This window comes from Paralichthys olivaceus, chromosome 14, assembly GCF_024713975.1.
Source record: "Paralichthys olivaceus isolate ysfri-2021 chromosome 14, ASM2471397v2, whole genome shotgun sequence".
Lineage (NCBI taxonomy): Eukaryota > Metazoa > Chordata > Actinopteri > Pleuronectiformes > Paralichthyidae > Paralichthys > Paralichthys olivaceus.
The window spans coordinates 20974049-20990022 of record NC_091106.1 but is presented as its reverse complement, the minus strand read 5'-3'; the positions used below and the strand labels follow the sequence as shown (position 1 = coordinate 20990022).

The 15974-nt window shown below is 43.3% G+C and overlaps 3 protein-coding genes across 4 annotated transcripts; 2 read left to right on the top strand and 1 right to left on the bottom strand.

Annotated features, from left to right (window-relative positions):
• The first annotated feature begins 343 nt into the window (after nt 1-343).
• LOC109635861 (elongation factor 1-alpha, somatic form) lies at nt 344-5175 on the top strand. Of its 2 annotated transcripts, none has more exons than XM_020097320.2 (8): nt 344-479; nt 1726-1909; nt 1992-2171; nt 2451-2747; nt 3139-3289; nt 3401-3657; nt 4010-4244; nt 4382-5175. In XM_020097320.2, the coding sequence occupies exons 2-8, from the start codon at nt 1766-1768 to the stop codon at nt 4504-4506; spliced, it is 1389 nt and encodes a 462-aa protein (XP_019952879.2). In that variant the 5' UTR covers nt 344-479; nt 1726-1765; the 3' UTR covers nt 4507-5175. The 2 variants fall into 2 exon arrangements, with proteins under 2 accessions (XP_019952879.2, XP_069394864.1); XM_069538763.1 differs by lacking the exon at nt 344-479 and adding an exon at nt 836-858.
• A 117-nt stretch (nt 5176-5292) lies between these two features.
• On the top strand, nt 5293-8584 carry cgasa (cyclic GMP-AMP synthase a). Its single transcript, XM_020090875.2, has 5 exons — nt 5293-6222; nt 6339-6552; nt 6798-7055; nt 7259-7358; nt 7962-8584. Exons 1-5 carry the CDS (start codon nt 5578-5580, stop codon nt 8308-8310), a joined length of 1566 nt encoding a protein of 521 aa, XP_019946434.2. The 5' UTR covers nt 5293-5577; the 3' UTR covers nt 8311-8584.
• Nucleotides 8585-9067: 483 nt separating this feature from the next.
• On the bottom strand, nt 9068-15661 carry ddx43 (DEAD (Asp-Glu-Ala-Asp) box polypeptide 43). The gene is made up of 16 exons (XM_020088355.2): nt 15166-15661; nt 14883-14938; nt 13894-14011; nt 13626-13781; nt 13460-13541; nt 12904-13063; nt 12200-12318; nt 11965-12075; nt 11716-11857; nt 11311-11411; nt 10869-10956; nt 10625-10752; nt 10425-10534; nt 10143-10281; nt 9957-10044; nt 9068-9627 (listed from the first exon to the last, which is right to left on the bottom strand). The coding sequence occupies exons 1-16, from the start codon at nt 15470-15472 to the stop codon at nt 9436-9438; spliced, it is 2097 nt and encodes a 698-aa protein (XP_019943914.2). The 5' UTR covers nt 15473-15661; the 3' UTR covers nt 9068-9435.
• Between the last annotated feature and the right edge of the window lie 313 nt (nt 15662-15974).

Sequence of the window (15974 nt, the reverse complement as noted above, 5' to 3'; positions counted from 1 at the left end):
GAAACATTTACTGTTATTTCAAATGTGTATTTGCACGGTATGACAAGTTTGATATGGATAGATACTTGGTTGATCCAGGGGCATCCAAATTTAAGCAAAAGGTCAAATTAATGTCAAGAATAAGTAGTTTATCCACCAGAACTACTACAAAGCTGTCACCATAGAGAAGTATGTGCTAATATTTGAAGTATAAAGTAATTGAAAGACACAAGTAACCGAGGTATTGAAGCCAAATATAAATACAGATTTAAAGATGAATAACTGAAGCCATATAAAGTAAAGTACACGCATATAAACGTGGAGACGTTTCTGGCACACGATCACTTTTTGGCACGACACGCGTCCGATGCTGTGGCGGCAGCGGGTGCGCGCAATTACGCAACAACCCACCCCCGCCTGTCCCGTCCTGTGAGCTAAGCACCGGATCAGCGTCTCTCCTCGGCCGCTGCAGCCGCACCTGACACCGGACAGCTCCTCAGGTACGACCCGGTGCAGAGGAGGTAGATTTTTCCACCATGGTGCCATCGAAACAAACGAGGAGCGCGTTGGTCCCGCGGCGCCTCGACCTCCAGCCTGGGGGATGTTGTTGTGATGCTCAGAGGAGGGCAGACGGCTGGTGGGTAATACGCATCCTGGCGTCAGTGAGCGGGCAGCTGACAGAACATGGCGGAGGGTTCACGCTTCCATTCCAGCGTCCGTGAAAGACGTGAGGTTCCCCGCAGTGGCTCCTGTTATCCACGGTGATGTTAGGACGTGTGGATAAAAGCGCACTGCGGCAGCCGTGGTGACATTACACACGAGGGATGAGAGAAGTGCGCGCGTGTGAAATGTTGGGTTCACCTGTGTGCACGAGATCATGTGAGGATTCATGTCACATGTCGGATTGTTCTGTTCAGGAATAAGTTGATTCAGAATGAATCCTCACTCCGGTGGATTATTTCACTGAAAGCTCTGCAGTGCATGTGTGAAGACTTCCAGTTCAGAGTTGTCACCATGACTCCTGCAGAGTCAACAACAGTGCGTGTGTGTATACTGTGTGTGTGTGTGTGTGTGTGTGTGTGTGTGTGTGTGTGTACTGTGTCCTGCATTAACCCAGTGCAGTGTGAGAAATGGATGCTACACTGTCTGTTTGGATTTAGGACCCGACAAAATGGTGGATTCTGGCTCAGGGAGAAGCTGTCGGTTAAAGTCTGTGGCAGAGGATGATGCTGGAGCCTTGTTGTGGTGATGTGCCGGTGCACAGGGGAGCAGGGGTGTGGAGGGATGGATGGAGGAATAGAGAGTATACAAGAGGGAAAGAGGGTTTTGTGCCTGGCGCAGTTCAGGGACTATTGATACCATCCCCTAATCTTCAGACAAACATGCATCTCCTGTCAAAGAGCCGTGGAGGTCAGTAAATTCAGTTTGAGAGACTCAGGATAAAACAGAGAAGTCAGAAAAGGGATTAATGTCTCTCCTTCCATGTGCAGGATTTTAAAATTCTTTCAAATTTTTTCTGCACCAGTGGCTTGGGTGAAGCGTTAGCGTCCGACTGGAGCTACTGCCGACTCTCCATCTGTGTAATCCTGCGAGGAGGTTGAGCCTTATTCAGTAGTTTCTCCCACCCTCGAAGATTACTTTGTTATACTGTCCATCGTAATAACTAGTGCATGAAGGGTTTCTGTTTCCTGCCCTGGGAACCATCTGCATATCGAACTAACTGTAACTTAACCCTGGCTTTGGCAGATAGTCTGTCTCCTGAGCTCAGCTCCCGTCTCCAGTCGCCATGGGAAAGGAGAAGCTCCACATCAACATTGTTGTGATCGGCCATGTGGACTCCGGTAAGTCCACCACCACGGGCCACCTTATCTACAAGTGCGGGGGCATCGACAAGAGAACCATCGAGAAGTTTGAAAAGGAGGCAGCAGAGGTGAGTCGGTGGAGGAAAGAGGAAGATGAGGACTCCCACCACTCTGTCAGACTGTCTCTGATCTCTATCGATTACTCCTCAGATGGGGAAGGGGTCGTTCAAATACGCCTGGGTGCTGGACAAGCTGAAGGCAGAGAGGGAGCGTGGCATTACCATCGACATCTCACTCTGGAAGTTTGAGACCAGCAAGTACTATGTGACGATCATCGACGCCCCGGGTCACAGGGACTTCATCAAGAACATGATCACTGGGACCTCACAGGTTTGTAACATGAGCGCTCAGCCACTGTGTGTATACAGCATGTAGTATTCTACAGTAATACATGCTGCACTTCACTAACACAGTTACAGTGACAGAGAGAACAGATTTGTATTCCTCTGTAAACAATAACACAAGCAGCAGCAAGTTCAATTTCAAATTCAAAAGGTTGAAGAAATGACATTTGTGACTTGACTCATACTGTAAAGTTAAACGATAAAACTTTTCAAAACTCTTAAAACACCAACACAAGCAAAAATGTTTCCTCTCCTGCATCCTCAGGCAGACTGCGCTGTGCTGATTGTGGCCGCCGGTGTCGGAGAGTTCGAGGCGGGCATCTCCAAGAACGGACAAACCCGTGAGCACGCCCTCCTGGCCTACACCCTGGGAGTGAAGCAGCTCATCGTGGGCATCAACAAGATGGATTCCACTGAGCCAAACTACAGCCAGAAACGTTATGAGGAGATTGTGAAGGAAGTGAGCACCTACATCAAGAAGATCGGCTACAATCCGGACACTGTCGCCTTTGTGCCCATTTCAGGCTGGAATGGAGACAACATGCTCGAGCCCAGCCCCAATGTAAGTAGAACACAGCAGAACACAAATGAATTCCGATTATTAGACCTGTGCAGCCTTGAATTTGAATACTCATTTGTATATGAGGTGTACAGAGAGCTGTAGTTCCGAGTTGATGCAGTTGCTGAGACTGTAGATGGATTCAAATCAGACCAGTGAAAGAGAGAGTAACCATCTTCCCTTAGAGGTGTCCTGGTGTTTGGTATTTAACACAGTTCTAAGTAACCTCTGCTTAAACTAAGTTTATGTCAGAACTGAATCAGTACTGTCAGACACAAGGCCGCAAGTTAAGTAACAATAGATGCTGAAACAATTAAATGGCTCAAAGTCTTGCTTTAATAACCGGACTGTAGAAAATGTTAAGTTCTGTATTGTATGATTTCCTTCTTTCTAGATGACCTGGTTTAAAGGTTGGAAGATCAATAGGAAAGAAGGCAACGCATCAGGGACCACTCTCCTGGAGGCGCTGGATGCCATCCAGCCACCCAGCCGTCCAACAGACAAACCTCTACGGTTGCCCCTGCAGGATGTCTACAAGATAGGAGGCACGTAATGTTACTCCATCACTGGGAGATAGGGGATCAATCAGTATGAGACTGAGCTACGTTTATAATCACTTCTTTAATCATATCTGTCCTGACGTTTTCTTCTCGCAGGTATTGGAACAGTGCCGGTGGGCCGAGTGGAAACCGGTGTACTTAAGCCTGGCATGGTCGTGACCTTTGCCCCCGTCAATGTGACGACTGAGGTCAAGTCTGTGGAGATGCACCATGAGGCTCTGACTGAGGCCCTCCCTGGTGACAACGTGGGCTTCAACGTCAAAAACGTGTCCGTCAAAGACATTCGCCGCGGCAACGTGGCTGGCGATAGCAAGAATGACCCCCCACAGGAAGCTGCCAACTTCACGGCTCAGGTAGGAATCACAGAGGATCTATTTCCAGAAATGAAACATGGGCAAGATTTTAAAAAACTCTGCTCAGTCAGAACTATTCTCAGACTTGAGAAAGGTTTCCTGTTATGAAGCATCAATACAGATTTATTTTAAGAAAAGCCATCTTTGAATCTTACTTTATCCACATTGTCACATCCAAAGCTTTGTCATCGTGCTGCATATATTCCGTGAACTTTCTACACGCCCAGAGAAGACACAGAGGGAAGATATCATAGTCAGATAACCATAGCAACAAGAGCCAACAGTCAAAATCTTTGCTGTAAACAGTGAGGGAAATAATCTTTCTATTAATAGACCATCTATTGCTTTGTAGGTGATCATCCTGAACCACCCCGGCCAGATCAGTGCTGGTTATGCTCCCGTGCTCGACTGCCACACTGCTCACATCGCCTGCAAGTTTGCCGAGCTCAAGGAAAAGATTGATCGCCGGTCCGGCAAGAAGCTGGAGGACAATCCCAAATCCCTCAAGTCCGGAGATGCGGCCATTGTGGATATGATTCCTGGCAAACCCATGTGTGTTGAAAGCTTCTCTGAGTACCCTCCACTGGGTAAGATCAAGTGTGAAGGATTTGAAGAATTTCAACAGCATCACCATACACTAACCCGCATCGAAAGCTTTGTGATTCCACTGTAAACTATGCCACATCAACTAAAATGTCCATCTTCACTCCTCTTCGCCCTGCAGGTCGCTTTGCGGTGCGAGACATGCGTCAAACCGTGGCTGTTGGCGTGATTAAGGGCGTGGAGAAGAAGGTCTCCACAACTGGTAAAGTTACCAAGTCAGCCCAGAAGGCCCAGAAGACCAAATGAATGTTGTGCTACTCTGCCGACCCCAAGGTCTCCCAGGGCAGGACATCAGTCATCCCACTTCATCCTACAGTTGGCTGCTTCAACGTAATAACCAAAGGCTGGTTAATCATCACAATGCATCGCAAAAGTATTCGAAGGAAAGAACAACCTTTAGATCTTTAGTCCTTGAGGCGGTAGTCCTTCATGTATTTCAGTGGTTAGATTACCATTTCGTACAATGTAATATCAAACATATAGTTTTAAATGTGCACTGTTGATTTGACACCTTTCTGTGGTCATGAGAAACCTTTAGAGGGACTGTAATTTATCATATCTCTAGCTCTCTGGATTGCAGATCTCTTAATATGGTACCTGTTGTCTTGCTTTTAGTGTTTGTTTGCAGCTACATGGTAAGAGCACACGACAATAAGTTAAACTATGTTCTTCTGAGTAATAGATTAGTGGAACTGAGTGATTTCTTGTGTTCAAGCTTTAAAAGGCACTCAAAACAAATGGTCCACATCAGCCTTTGGACTCAGAGTCGACCACCCATCGACTCCTGAAGCACTTTGATTGGCGTTTTACTAACTTTGCACTTGCACTGGAGAAGCTTAAATTGGCATAAGCGACTGCACCTTATTGTAAGATGGCATGAGCCTCTTTGCAACATTAAAAATGTTTCAACCAAAATATCGGTTTGGGGTTTTTTAGTCACTTTCTGTGTGTGATGCAAAGAAGGGACAGGGCAACAGACGCTCTAAACTTTAGTCCAACAAAACGTCTAATAAAAATCAGAGCATCCGTACAATACACACATTTGTCCACAAGGTGTAGCTATTGGTATTGTAATGGATTTTGCTGTTATCAAACTGTCATTAATTTTTAACAATTTGTAACAGGATCATATGAAGACTTATTAATCACACACTGATTAGAGGAGATTAACATTTGATGCAGTTCTTAAATCTGTCACAGGAACAAGATGACTAAATATGCCACTACTACTGCCAAGTAGTAAAGGGGCGTGCTCTCATACACTAACAGGAAGTACTTAATAGAGTCATTTTATCAGAGTAGTTTCATAGCAGCACCATGACTGGCAGAGGGAGACCACGCAAGTCTGCGAGTCCTCAAACTGAATGTGCGAAGGGCAAAACCACAACTGAAGAATATCCAGAGAATGGATTTACAGAAGAGAAGCAGAATGGTACAACCAGGAAACAGGAACCAAACCACATGGAACAGAACACCCAAAAGAAAAAGACACCGACAGACGACAAAGAGGCTCCTCCACGAGGTTCAAGAGCCAAAATAAAAGGAAAATCTGAGGTGGAGATAACGACACCACAGCCAGAGACACCAAAGGACAAAAAAAAAGACTCGGCAAAGGCTGCAAAAACAAAGAAATGTTCCGACAGGGCCAGGGAGGAGGAGACAGAGACAACACAGCCAAAGGACACCACCAAGACTTCTGTAAAGAGCACAAAAGCCAAAACCTGTGCTGGCAAAGACAAATTACCTGAGGACACAATGAAGACGCTGCCAAAGGCATCACACGTGGACTCTCTTCTATCCAAAACTCTGGAAAAATTGAAGATTAAGAAGAGTGACAAATCGAACACAGCAGAAGTCATCAATAACTTGATAAAACACATAATCAAGCATTTGAAGGAGAAGACTGCATGCTTTGAAAAAGTAGAGGCACTACATACTGGAAGTTACTATGAGAATGTGAAAGTAAGTTTTCTCAAGGACGTAGGTTAGGAGTGCCGACCGTCAGATTAGAGGAGATTAACATTTGATGCAGTATCTTTAATAAAGTCATATGATACAGTGATATTTTGTGTATACAGATTTCTAATCCTGATGAATTTGATGTCATGCTGTCCGTCCCTGTTGACCGGGTGGAACTAAAGCCATTTGGAGATGACGGAGCGTTTTATAGCGTGGGTTTAAAACGAGACAAGAACCCGCTTTGGAAATTTCAGGAGGGGACCATTTTATCTGCCAATAAAATGCTGACGGAGTTCAGGGAAGAGGTGAAGAAGTGCGTCAAGGCGTTTACAGGCAAGTACCAACATCTGAATGTGTGGTTGAATTACACGTCGATCCAACAGCTGCCCCGCTCTGCCGGGCCGATGATCAGAAAACTGACGAGGTGTTTGAAGAAAAAACATTCTGGTGGAAACTTCTTTATTCTCATATGGAGCATTTTGGAGCTTTAAATATAAAGATTATAACATTAGTACATTGTTTATTGTAGTGTGATCTTTTCTGTCTTCAAAGTAAAGAAACTAAGGAAGTTTTTTCAGATTGGGAGGTGACAAGAAAGAAACCTGGCTGTCCTGCGGTGACCCTGACGACTACAGTTGAATCTGTTACCATCTCCCTGGATGTTGTTCTCTGTATCATGGTCAAAACAAGCTGGCCACCTTTTACCAATGAGGGCTTTACAATCCAGGGCTGGTTGGGGACTAAAGTGAAGCAGGATTACAAGAGAAAGCCATTTTATCTTGTCCCAAAATATGAAGGCAGGGGATCAGTCGAGCAAGATGGCGTTTCTGCTCGAGGTGAGTAGCTCCTCCTCCTCCTCACTGGTTACCTACATATACAGAACATTAGTTCTGAACCAAATGTTATTTCAGTAATAGCTTTTGAAATAATCCAGTTACGTCAGGGGGTTAATATGGGCTATACAAATAAAATGTGATTTGATTGAAGGAAGCTTCTACTTCCTCTGCACGTTGAGTAATTTTTCTTCTACAACTTACAGACACTTGGCGGATTTCATTCTCTCATGTTGAGAAGGGCATTCTGATGAATCACGGCTCGGAGAAGACGTGCTGTGAGAAACAAGGCCAACGCTGCTGCAGGTCAGATTGTCACGAACATATTCCTCATTAAGTAAACACGGGATGAGTTTTTATTTCATACGGGTCAAGGGTTTCGGCTGGATCCTCAAAGTTAGATTTAAGATCTTTATATAATGCTACTTAGATTGTCATACATGCAATCTGTTTCAGGATCATACCAACCGAAATATGAAAATATGGTTGATGGAAAACAAGTCCTGGAATTATTCATTATTTTCTTTTCCAGCACTTTAGACAATATTTCATTATGATGTAGTTAAATCAAGTGTTTTGCAGTAAAACAATCTACTCTACTGTCATTTGTCCTGAGATCCCACAATTAATATCAAACTGAGGCGGTTTTTACCATTATTGAGAAAATAATTCAGACTTATATATTTATTTCATCCATCTGTATTTATCCAATATACCTAAGACACTTGTTTTCTTAGGCTTTTTAATTTTACATTGTTGTTATATTATTTGACTTCTTATTGCCTTTTCTGAGGAATGATGTATTTTTTTTAAAGAATTTTCAAGATACCCCGAAACCATCTTATTTAATTCAAAACAGAAAAGAAGAAAAGTTCATCATAACTTATGTTTCTTTTTCTTTGCATTCAGGAAGGATTGTTTGAAGCTTCTGAAACACCTTCTCAGTCTGCTGAAAGAAAGACATTCTTCTCTTCAGAAGTTCTACTCCTACCAGGCCAAAACCACCCTGTTCCACGCCTGCAGCTCTAGAAATAAAGACAGCGACTGGAGCGTCTCCGACCTGAGAATCTGTTTTCATCAGCTGCTGGACGACTTTATAGGCTACCTGGAAAACGGTGTTCTCCCAAACTTCTTCATCCCAAGTCAGAACCTCCTCTCCGGTACTGACGAGAAGATGCGCCTTAGCCTGGCTAAATATATCAAGGAGGAGCGTGACAACGCCTTTCCTATTTTTACTAACACCTCATGTGAGATTTGAAATGACATCTTACCTGAAGCTGAGGGAACTGGTGCACACACACACAAGCTGGCGATGCAGGCAGACAAAAACAACTGCAATATAAAATGAAAAGCCACATGAATCTCCAGCTCATGAATTATTTTATTCTTTTCTCATCTTTAGCATTTTTACTCATATTTATGCTACAATGTTGTGTGATACTCAAAGTGTAATTGTTTCCCATTGTTTGCCTTCAAATCTTCATTTGTTTTTAAAGGTGGTATAAAAATAAAGATTTATATTATTCGTGTATGTATCATTATGGATTTGACAATATTTTAATAATGTGCCTCCAAGTACAGCCAACAAGAATTTTCTATCAAATTTGATTCTTCTTCTTCTTTACAATGCAACAATGGACTAAATGTTTCCAACAAGATTAAATTTCAGATTGTGTTGACATTAATTGAAATCAATGGCCGCCTGACATAAGAAATACACATTTTAGAACAATACTTCCTCTTCAAGGAAATCTTACATTGCAGGGCAGAGCAGTTTCCTCTTCGTGTGCTAGTGAAAATCTCTTAATGCTGATGCAGGGCAGAACTTCCTGTGAAAAAACACAACGTGGTTAAGAAAGAACACACCGTATTCACTCCTTCCAAGTTTAAATGATAACACAATTTACCTTAAGCATCTTTCAGTCAATATGGAAATACTGCAAAGCAGATGTAATCATTAAACGTCAAATGTGTCACAGATACGTCACCAAGTCAATAAAATATACACCGCCAGGTCTCTTCAAGAATTTATTAGACTGAAATGGTGTCAAGAAATGAGCTAACAAAATACTCAGAGCGATACAAAACACTGCAGTACAAAACCAAAGAAATCTGTACAAATTGTGCATTTTAAACATTTCTAAAACAGGAAGTCAACAAAATAAATAAAATACATATATAAATAAAATATATATATATGCAAATGAAATTACAACACACATTTTCAGATTCTGCAACACAAAAAGAAAATGAACATTAGTCTTATTAGAATAACTGTTAAAGGTGTGAATGTTTAAGTTCTTAACTGTACGTTTCCACTTCCGTCTATGAATCTGTCGGGAACATTGTGGTTTGTGTGAACCTATATAGAAACAATTACATATTAGAAACCCCAGTTCTGGCTTCGATCTCTGCCTCCTCTCCCTCCGCTTTCTCTCCCTCCGCTTTCTCTCCCTCCGCCTTCTCTCCTTCCCCCTCCTCCCCATCCCTGTCCTCCCCTCGGACTGCAAAGGTCCTTCTCCCTCTTGTGCTTCTCGTATCTCTCTGCCATGAGCACCAGCTCCTCAGGGACCTCCTGTAATCACAATGATTCCATGGCTTGTGAACCATTTAAAAAAACAGTAACACATGCTTCCTACATGCTTAAACTTTTCATGCCAGCTTCAGATTACAAATACAACTCAATCACACAAGTCATTGAGAATAATTCATGGATCTTAAAGGATTGAATGATTTTATATAAATCAGTGTTGTTTATAAAACTGATCAAGTGAAATTAATGTGGTCTCATAAGCGACAGTTTATCATGATTTATTCACAAAAAAACATAATCCTTCCTGTAACCTGCCTGACCTTCCTTTTAAAATTTAAACTCTGATTATGTGAATATAAATGTGTGTTAACCTGTCCCGCTCGCTCCAGGATAGGGATCAGTTCAGGGGCCATCCTCCAGTTGTCTCTTGTTACCAGGGTAACGGCAGCGCCTGAGCGTCTGGATCACAAAAGGACCAACATCACAAACTTATTAGAAAAAATCCAGAAACTGGCAGCGTTTTCCACATTGTGACCCCAGAACCCTGAGACCCTTACCCAGCTCGGCCAGTGCGGCCCACACGATGGACATACTCCTCTATGTTACGTGGAAAGTCAAAGTTAAAGACATGTGTTATGTCATGGACGTCCAACCCTCTGGATGCCAGGTCTGTGGCAACCAGGATACGAACTCGACCTGGAAGATAAAACTGATTTATTATGAAAGCTTCAGCCTTGTGACAGCTCGTTGGCTTTGAGGTGAGAACACTGGCTAACCACCGAAACTTTCAGTATCCGTTTTCAGAGACATAGAAAGCTGATTTCCTTCCAGTGACGTACTCTCTTTAAAGTCCTTGAGGGCTTCTTCCCGGTCACACTGCTCACGGTCACCATGGAGACTCTGCACAGCCAGACCCTGCAGACACATGTCGCTGGACAAGTCATCGGCCCTGAGATTTGGAGACACAAACATACACACAGGACACCGTTAGTGTGGGTGTTACATGCAGTTTCCTGTTAGTGAGAAACTTCCTACTCACACAAGCTTCTTGCCAACAAAGATGAGGACTTTATCCTGCGGCAGCATGTTTTTGATGAAGTCAAACACGTAGGACTTTTTCTCTTCTTCGTGGACGATCAGCACAGTTTGCTCCACTGTGTTAACCGCCTAACAAGCACAGGATGGTTTGTAATATGTGGCATCTTGACTTTACTTATTTCCTCTGCAGCAGAGAAACAGGAGCAGACTTTGTACCCGATCAACACATGTAATGTTTCACTTACTGCCAAGTCCAGGGTGCCGACATAAACCATCATGGGATTCTTTAAGTAGGATTTGGACAGTCGTCTCACACCGGTGGGCCAAGTGGCACTGAAACACAGGAATTTACAATTTTTAAAAAAAGTCTGTTTTTAATGTACATCAGACATTAACAGGGAAAATCTACATGAACGTCATTGTAAATTAAACAAATGCAGGGGTTGAATTTGTTTTTAAAAGTTTCTATTATCCATTTTCCAGTGGATAATATGGACCAATCCAAACTTTTGTCTGTAGAAAGTAATATGATGAAACACATCGTCTGACTGTATCACTTCATTTACTGGAACAACCACTCAAGTAGTTACTTGAAGCTCTGCTATGTTCTCTCAATGTGCTTCATCTGTACATGTCCTTGTATCCTGATCAATGACATTTGTATCAAGTGTGTCATGTGACTCAGACCTGGTCATGACGGTCTGTCGGTCAGGGCGGATGTCCAGGAGAATCTTCATTATCTGAGGTTCAAAGCCCATATCGAGCATTCTGTCGGCCTCGTCAAGCACCTGTTTCCATCGAGCGGAGTAGTTCATAAAACATTTAGGACAAAGAAAATACCACAGATCCAAAGACAGAAAAAAAACTTCTGCTAAACTGATTTGTGGTCAAACTTAAGACCTGCAGAATTTCACAAACAGTGAGGCTGATGTTGCTTTTCATAGGAAAGTGATTTCTACTGGGTTGAGCAACGCTGAAATGTAAAAACACTGTATGAAAAACAGTGTTTAAAATTGAAAGTCATACTATAAACAATGGATCCATCTTAACTCCTCAGACATAAACTAACATGCACAGACACAAACAGCTGACCAAGTAGGTGATAGAGCGAAGATTGATGAGCTCGTTCATCTGGAGATCGTTTAGTCGTCCTGGTGTGGCGATGACTATGTCCACTCCGTGCTTTACCGTGTTGATCTGTCCTTTCCTATCCCCTCCACCATAGATGCAGATACTGAGAGAGGGAACAGAAGAACGGTCAAAGTCAAGTTGCTTCTACAGTGCAATTAATTACTGGTTCAAAGCCAACCCTTAATGGTTCGTAACATAAGACTGCTGGACCTTTTGTAGCCTTTATAGCTGTACTTGTTGCACTCAGTTTCAATCTGCAGGGCCAGCTCTCGGGTGGGAGTCAGCACCAACATGCCAGGACCATTGCGCTCAGCCCTTGGTCTGCAAAGGGAGGAAACACAAATGATTTTGATAGTCAAGCGAGTACAAAATTTAAATTAATGAAACTAAATAAGTGCTTTCAACACCTAAAAGTTAAGACGTAAGGAAAAGATCTGCTACTCACACAGGCTGCCCGTCCATATGGATGAACCCTGGCAGCAGGTAAGCCAGAGTTTTCCCAGTTCCTGTCTGAGCAATGGCTATCAGGTCCTCTCCACTCATCAACACTGGCCATGCCTGAGACTGAAACAAGCAATGTACTGTGTTTAGAAAAAAGACTGAATGCACAAAAAAAAGGGAACAGATTGATGAAGTAACAAATTAAAAAGAAAATTCACAAATGACATGACAGAAGTTTGGAACACTTATATGTGTTGATAACAACTAAAATAAACGTCACATGGTAATTAAGTGAGCTTCTGGTCACAAAACTGTTTCCAAAGAAAACGTTTGCTGAACTGGTTGGTACAAGTCGTGATGCAAATCAGGTGCCATTCAAACACTGAGGCCACATCACACGGAACCAGTAGAGCAGCTATGTGACGTCACAAACCAGTGATATTTGATTCCCTTTGACCAAACCTCTTTCTGTAAACTGAAGTGAAATCAGTGAGGGAGCTGACTCAGTTTCATTTCTACTCAGTATCCTCATTTGAGTTTTGCACCATCACAGATGTTGAGAGCTACGTTTCCGGCTGCCTTTTACAGAAAACACCCCCGGCCAGAATTTGAAAAATCTGATCCCGATTTATTTTACATATTTACAGTCAAAGTATTATTAGTGATAAATTACAAAACTAGTTTGCCCAGGCACGACCACGCACATACCTGGATGGGGGTTGGTTTGACAAAGCCAACTCGCTCAATATTCTCCATGATCTCTGGATAAGGCTCAAAGGCTTCCAGAAAAGTGCGGCAGGGATTGGGAATGGGTCGCTTTTCCCCTTCTTCCTTCAGATCGTCCACAAAGATATTGTTATTCTCTTTCCTGCAGAGGAAAAACATGGAGGTATTAAGTTTAGAGCTACTAAACTAGAAAAAGACAGATGCACACCATGTTTAGTTTTATGTTTCAAAGACCACATTTAGTCCAAACTATACAGTATTCCCAAAACCACCTGAGCATAACAATTGTTCTTCTTTATTTATGGAACAAAAAATATTCATTCAACATAAGAACCACTGACAGATTCAAAGACATGCTGTCTTGTAGGTGTTCACAGTCTTACAGCTTCTTCTCCAGGAGATGTAAATATAAATGGTGCCCCCTTGTGTCTGAAGTATAAACTGCAGAAATCATGAGTCAAATTGGAGGTTAGTGGTTCTGTTTTACACCTGCAGCAACAAAATGAAGTGAAAGAAAATACGTCTCTGTCAAAATTACCTCCATTCTCTGACTTCCTCTGCTAGGAGCATGGATACACTCTCGGCCTCAGTGTAAAACTTCTTGTTCAAGGGTGGGAGGTCTGAAGGAAGTCAGACCTTAAAGCCTTGGGACCATTACAGCAACATAGGAGTTGTCATAATAACTACAGTATATGAGCCCTCACCCTGCCACTTGAGCTCTTCATACTTTCCCCTGTTCTCCCGGATGGAGTTCCAATCTATGGATGGTTGAGGTAGAATAACACTGGAAGCTTTTAACTGCTCAGAAGACCAGACTGAGTCTTTTCTTACTCCTCCGTAGTCTCCCGCCTTACCAGGCCCTGACAATGAGATCAGGAAGATGCAGGAGATTTATTAACAGCTGTAAGTGTAAAAGACACAAGGAATATTTCAGGATCGATATCACTGTTTCATAGAAAAATTACTTTGTACCATTGCAAAATCTCGAGCTGCCCTCTGCCAACAAGTCTTCAATCATCTCCTTGGCCTTCTCCTGGGCAGCGGAGGACCCAAAGATGAGCACCTCGCCTTCATAATCCCCCTTGTTTATCTAAGAAAGAACAGTAGAGGTACACACAGGACGCAAAACATGTGTATCCAAAATGTCTTGAGAAACATTTACTCTTTACATCTACTACAACTAAAGAATACAGGGCAGTAGCATAGCATTCGGGAGTTATCCCTGTTAGGTACAAACCAAAGATACTCAAAGTTTTCAGACATGAACTCTGGAAAATCGGGCCCAGACATAAGACGACTGTCGTCAGGCGTGTTCACAGCAACAGGATAATATGAGGAACATTCAGGTGATGTTCACATCACATGAGGTCTCATCAACTAAACGCTCCTATCTCGTCGTATTCCAAGTTGACATCGTCCTCAACTACTTCCAGTTCTGAACTTCTTCTTTGGCCACTGAGATATTTTCTATTCGGTTTCCTGTCGCATGTTAGAAACATCACAAACACTCCTTCCACATTTTATCAGGGGGCTGGAGGGAAAAAGTTTTGGAAGAAGTCAAGTGACATTTGCGTCCTCACCTACAGCCGCTCCGGAAAACAGTCCAGTGCACGTCTGAAAGCAGCTTAAGACAAATGAACGAGACAAAACACACTGAAAAGAAGTGTCTTTAATTCTGGCCATCTGATAGAAAACTTCACGATCCATCGCAAGTTTGTTTCACCTTGAATTTCTGGAAATAAGCTCATTTCACTCTGGATTTGAAGACATGACATTGACCCTGATGAACAGAGACTCATCCAACTGCTGAAAAACTATATTTATTATCTGATTGATGAAGTTTAAATAAGTCTGGTCGTTCATCAGGCTGGAGGAGGAACATGTAGGATTCAGTCCAGATGAAATCAAAGGTAAAGTTGATGACGAACTTTATTAATTCATAATCAATTGCAGCTTCTTACCTTGATCCGGGCCCCTGAGCTTTCTTCAAGTTCACGGATTTTGGCTCCTCCACGACCTTTATCGAAAATCAAACTCAATTGAACAGTCTGAAAAATATCTCCGTGTACATTTCAGCGACATTAACGTGTAAGTGTGTGCGGGACAATGTCCGCAGATAACCCGGGAAATCTGGGAACCGGTGAGCTAACTACCGCCCGCGGAATTAGCATAGCATAGCATAGCTAACAGCGGGGTCGCGAACGCCCAACCCCTGAAAATAAAACCTCTTCTTCGGGAACAAACCTATTATCCTCCCGACAGAGGCGTTTTCCACGGTGAGTGTCACGGGCGGGGAAGAGTCCGACCTTTCACCGCCGAAAGTCCGTCGCTCCCGGGCACCCCCGCGGTCCGCGTCCGGGGGAAAGGCGCGGCCCTCGCGTCCACCTGCCGGGCTCCTGCGATCGTCGCTCCGGTCGGCTCTCCAGTGTCTCGGGCCTCCGAACCTCGGTCCGTCTCTCGCACCGTAGAACACGCGGTCCCGTGGACGGTCCTCGCAGCGGGATCTCGGCTCAGGCTCCTGGAGGGACGAGTCTTCTTCCCAGTCCGACATGTCGACGCTCCTTCACGGTCTGAGGCTCAGAACCGCCTTCATGACCCGTCTGCACTCCCGGAATTTACAGCTTTTTACATTTAAATCTCCACAACTCAGAGGGATGGTTCACCCGAAAAATTAAAATCCACTCATTGTCCACTCACCCCTGTGCCCAAGGAGGAGAGGGGGAAGTGTTCGAGTCCACAAAACACCTTTAGACTATGTTCACTCCGCTTGGCCCCATGTGACCCAGATCTGATTGTTTAATGAGTGTGAACAGAACCAATCACAGAGAATCTGATCTGAAAAATAGCTTTTACACACACACCTATATATATATATTTATATATATATACATGTGTATATATATATATATATATATATATATATAGGTGTGTGTGTAAAAGTTAAATCGCTCTAAGAAAAGGTGGACGGCCCGTTGCCACCAGCGACCGCTCGTGAGTGGGAAACTGGAAAGCTTAGTTAATTTTCAAATCTATGCTGAAACCTCTAAGACACC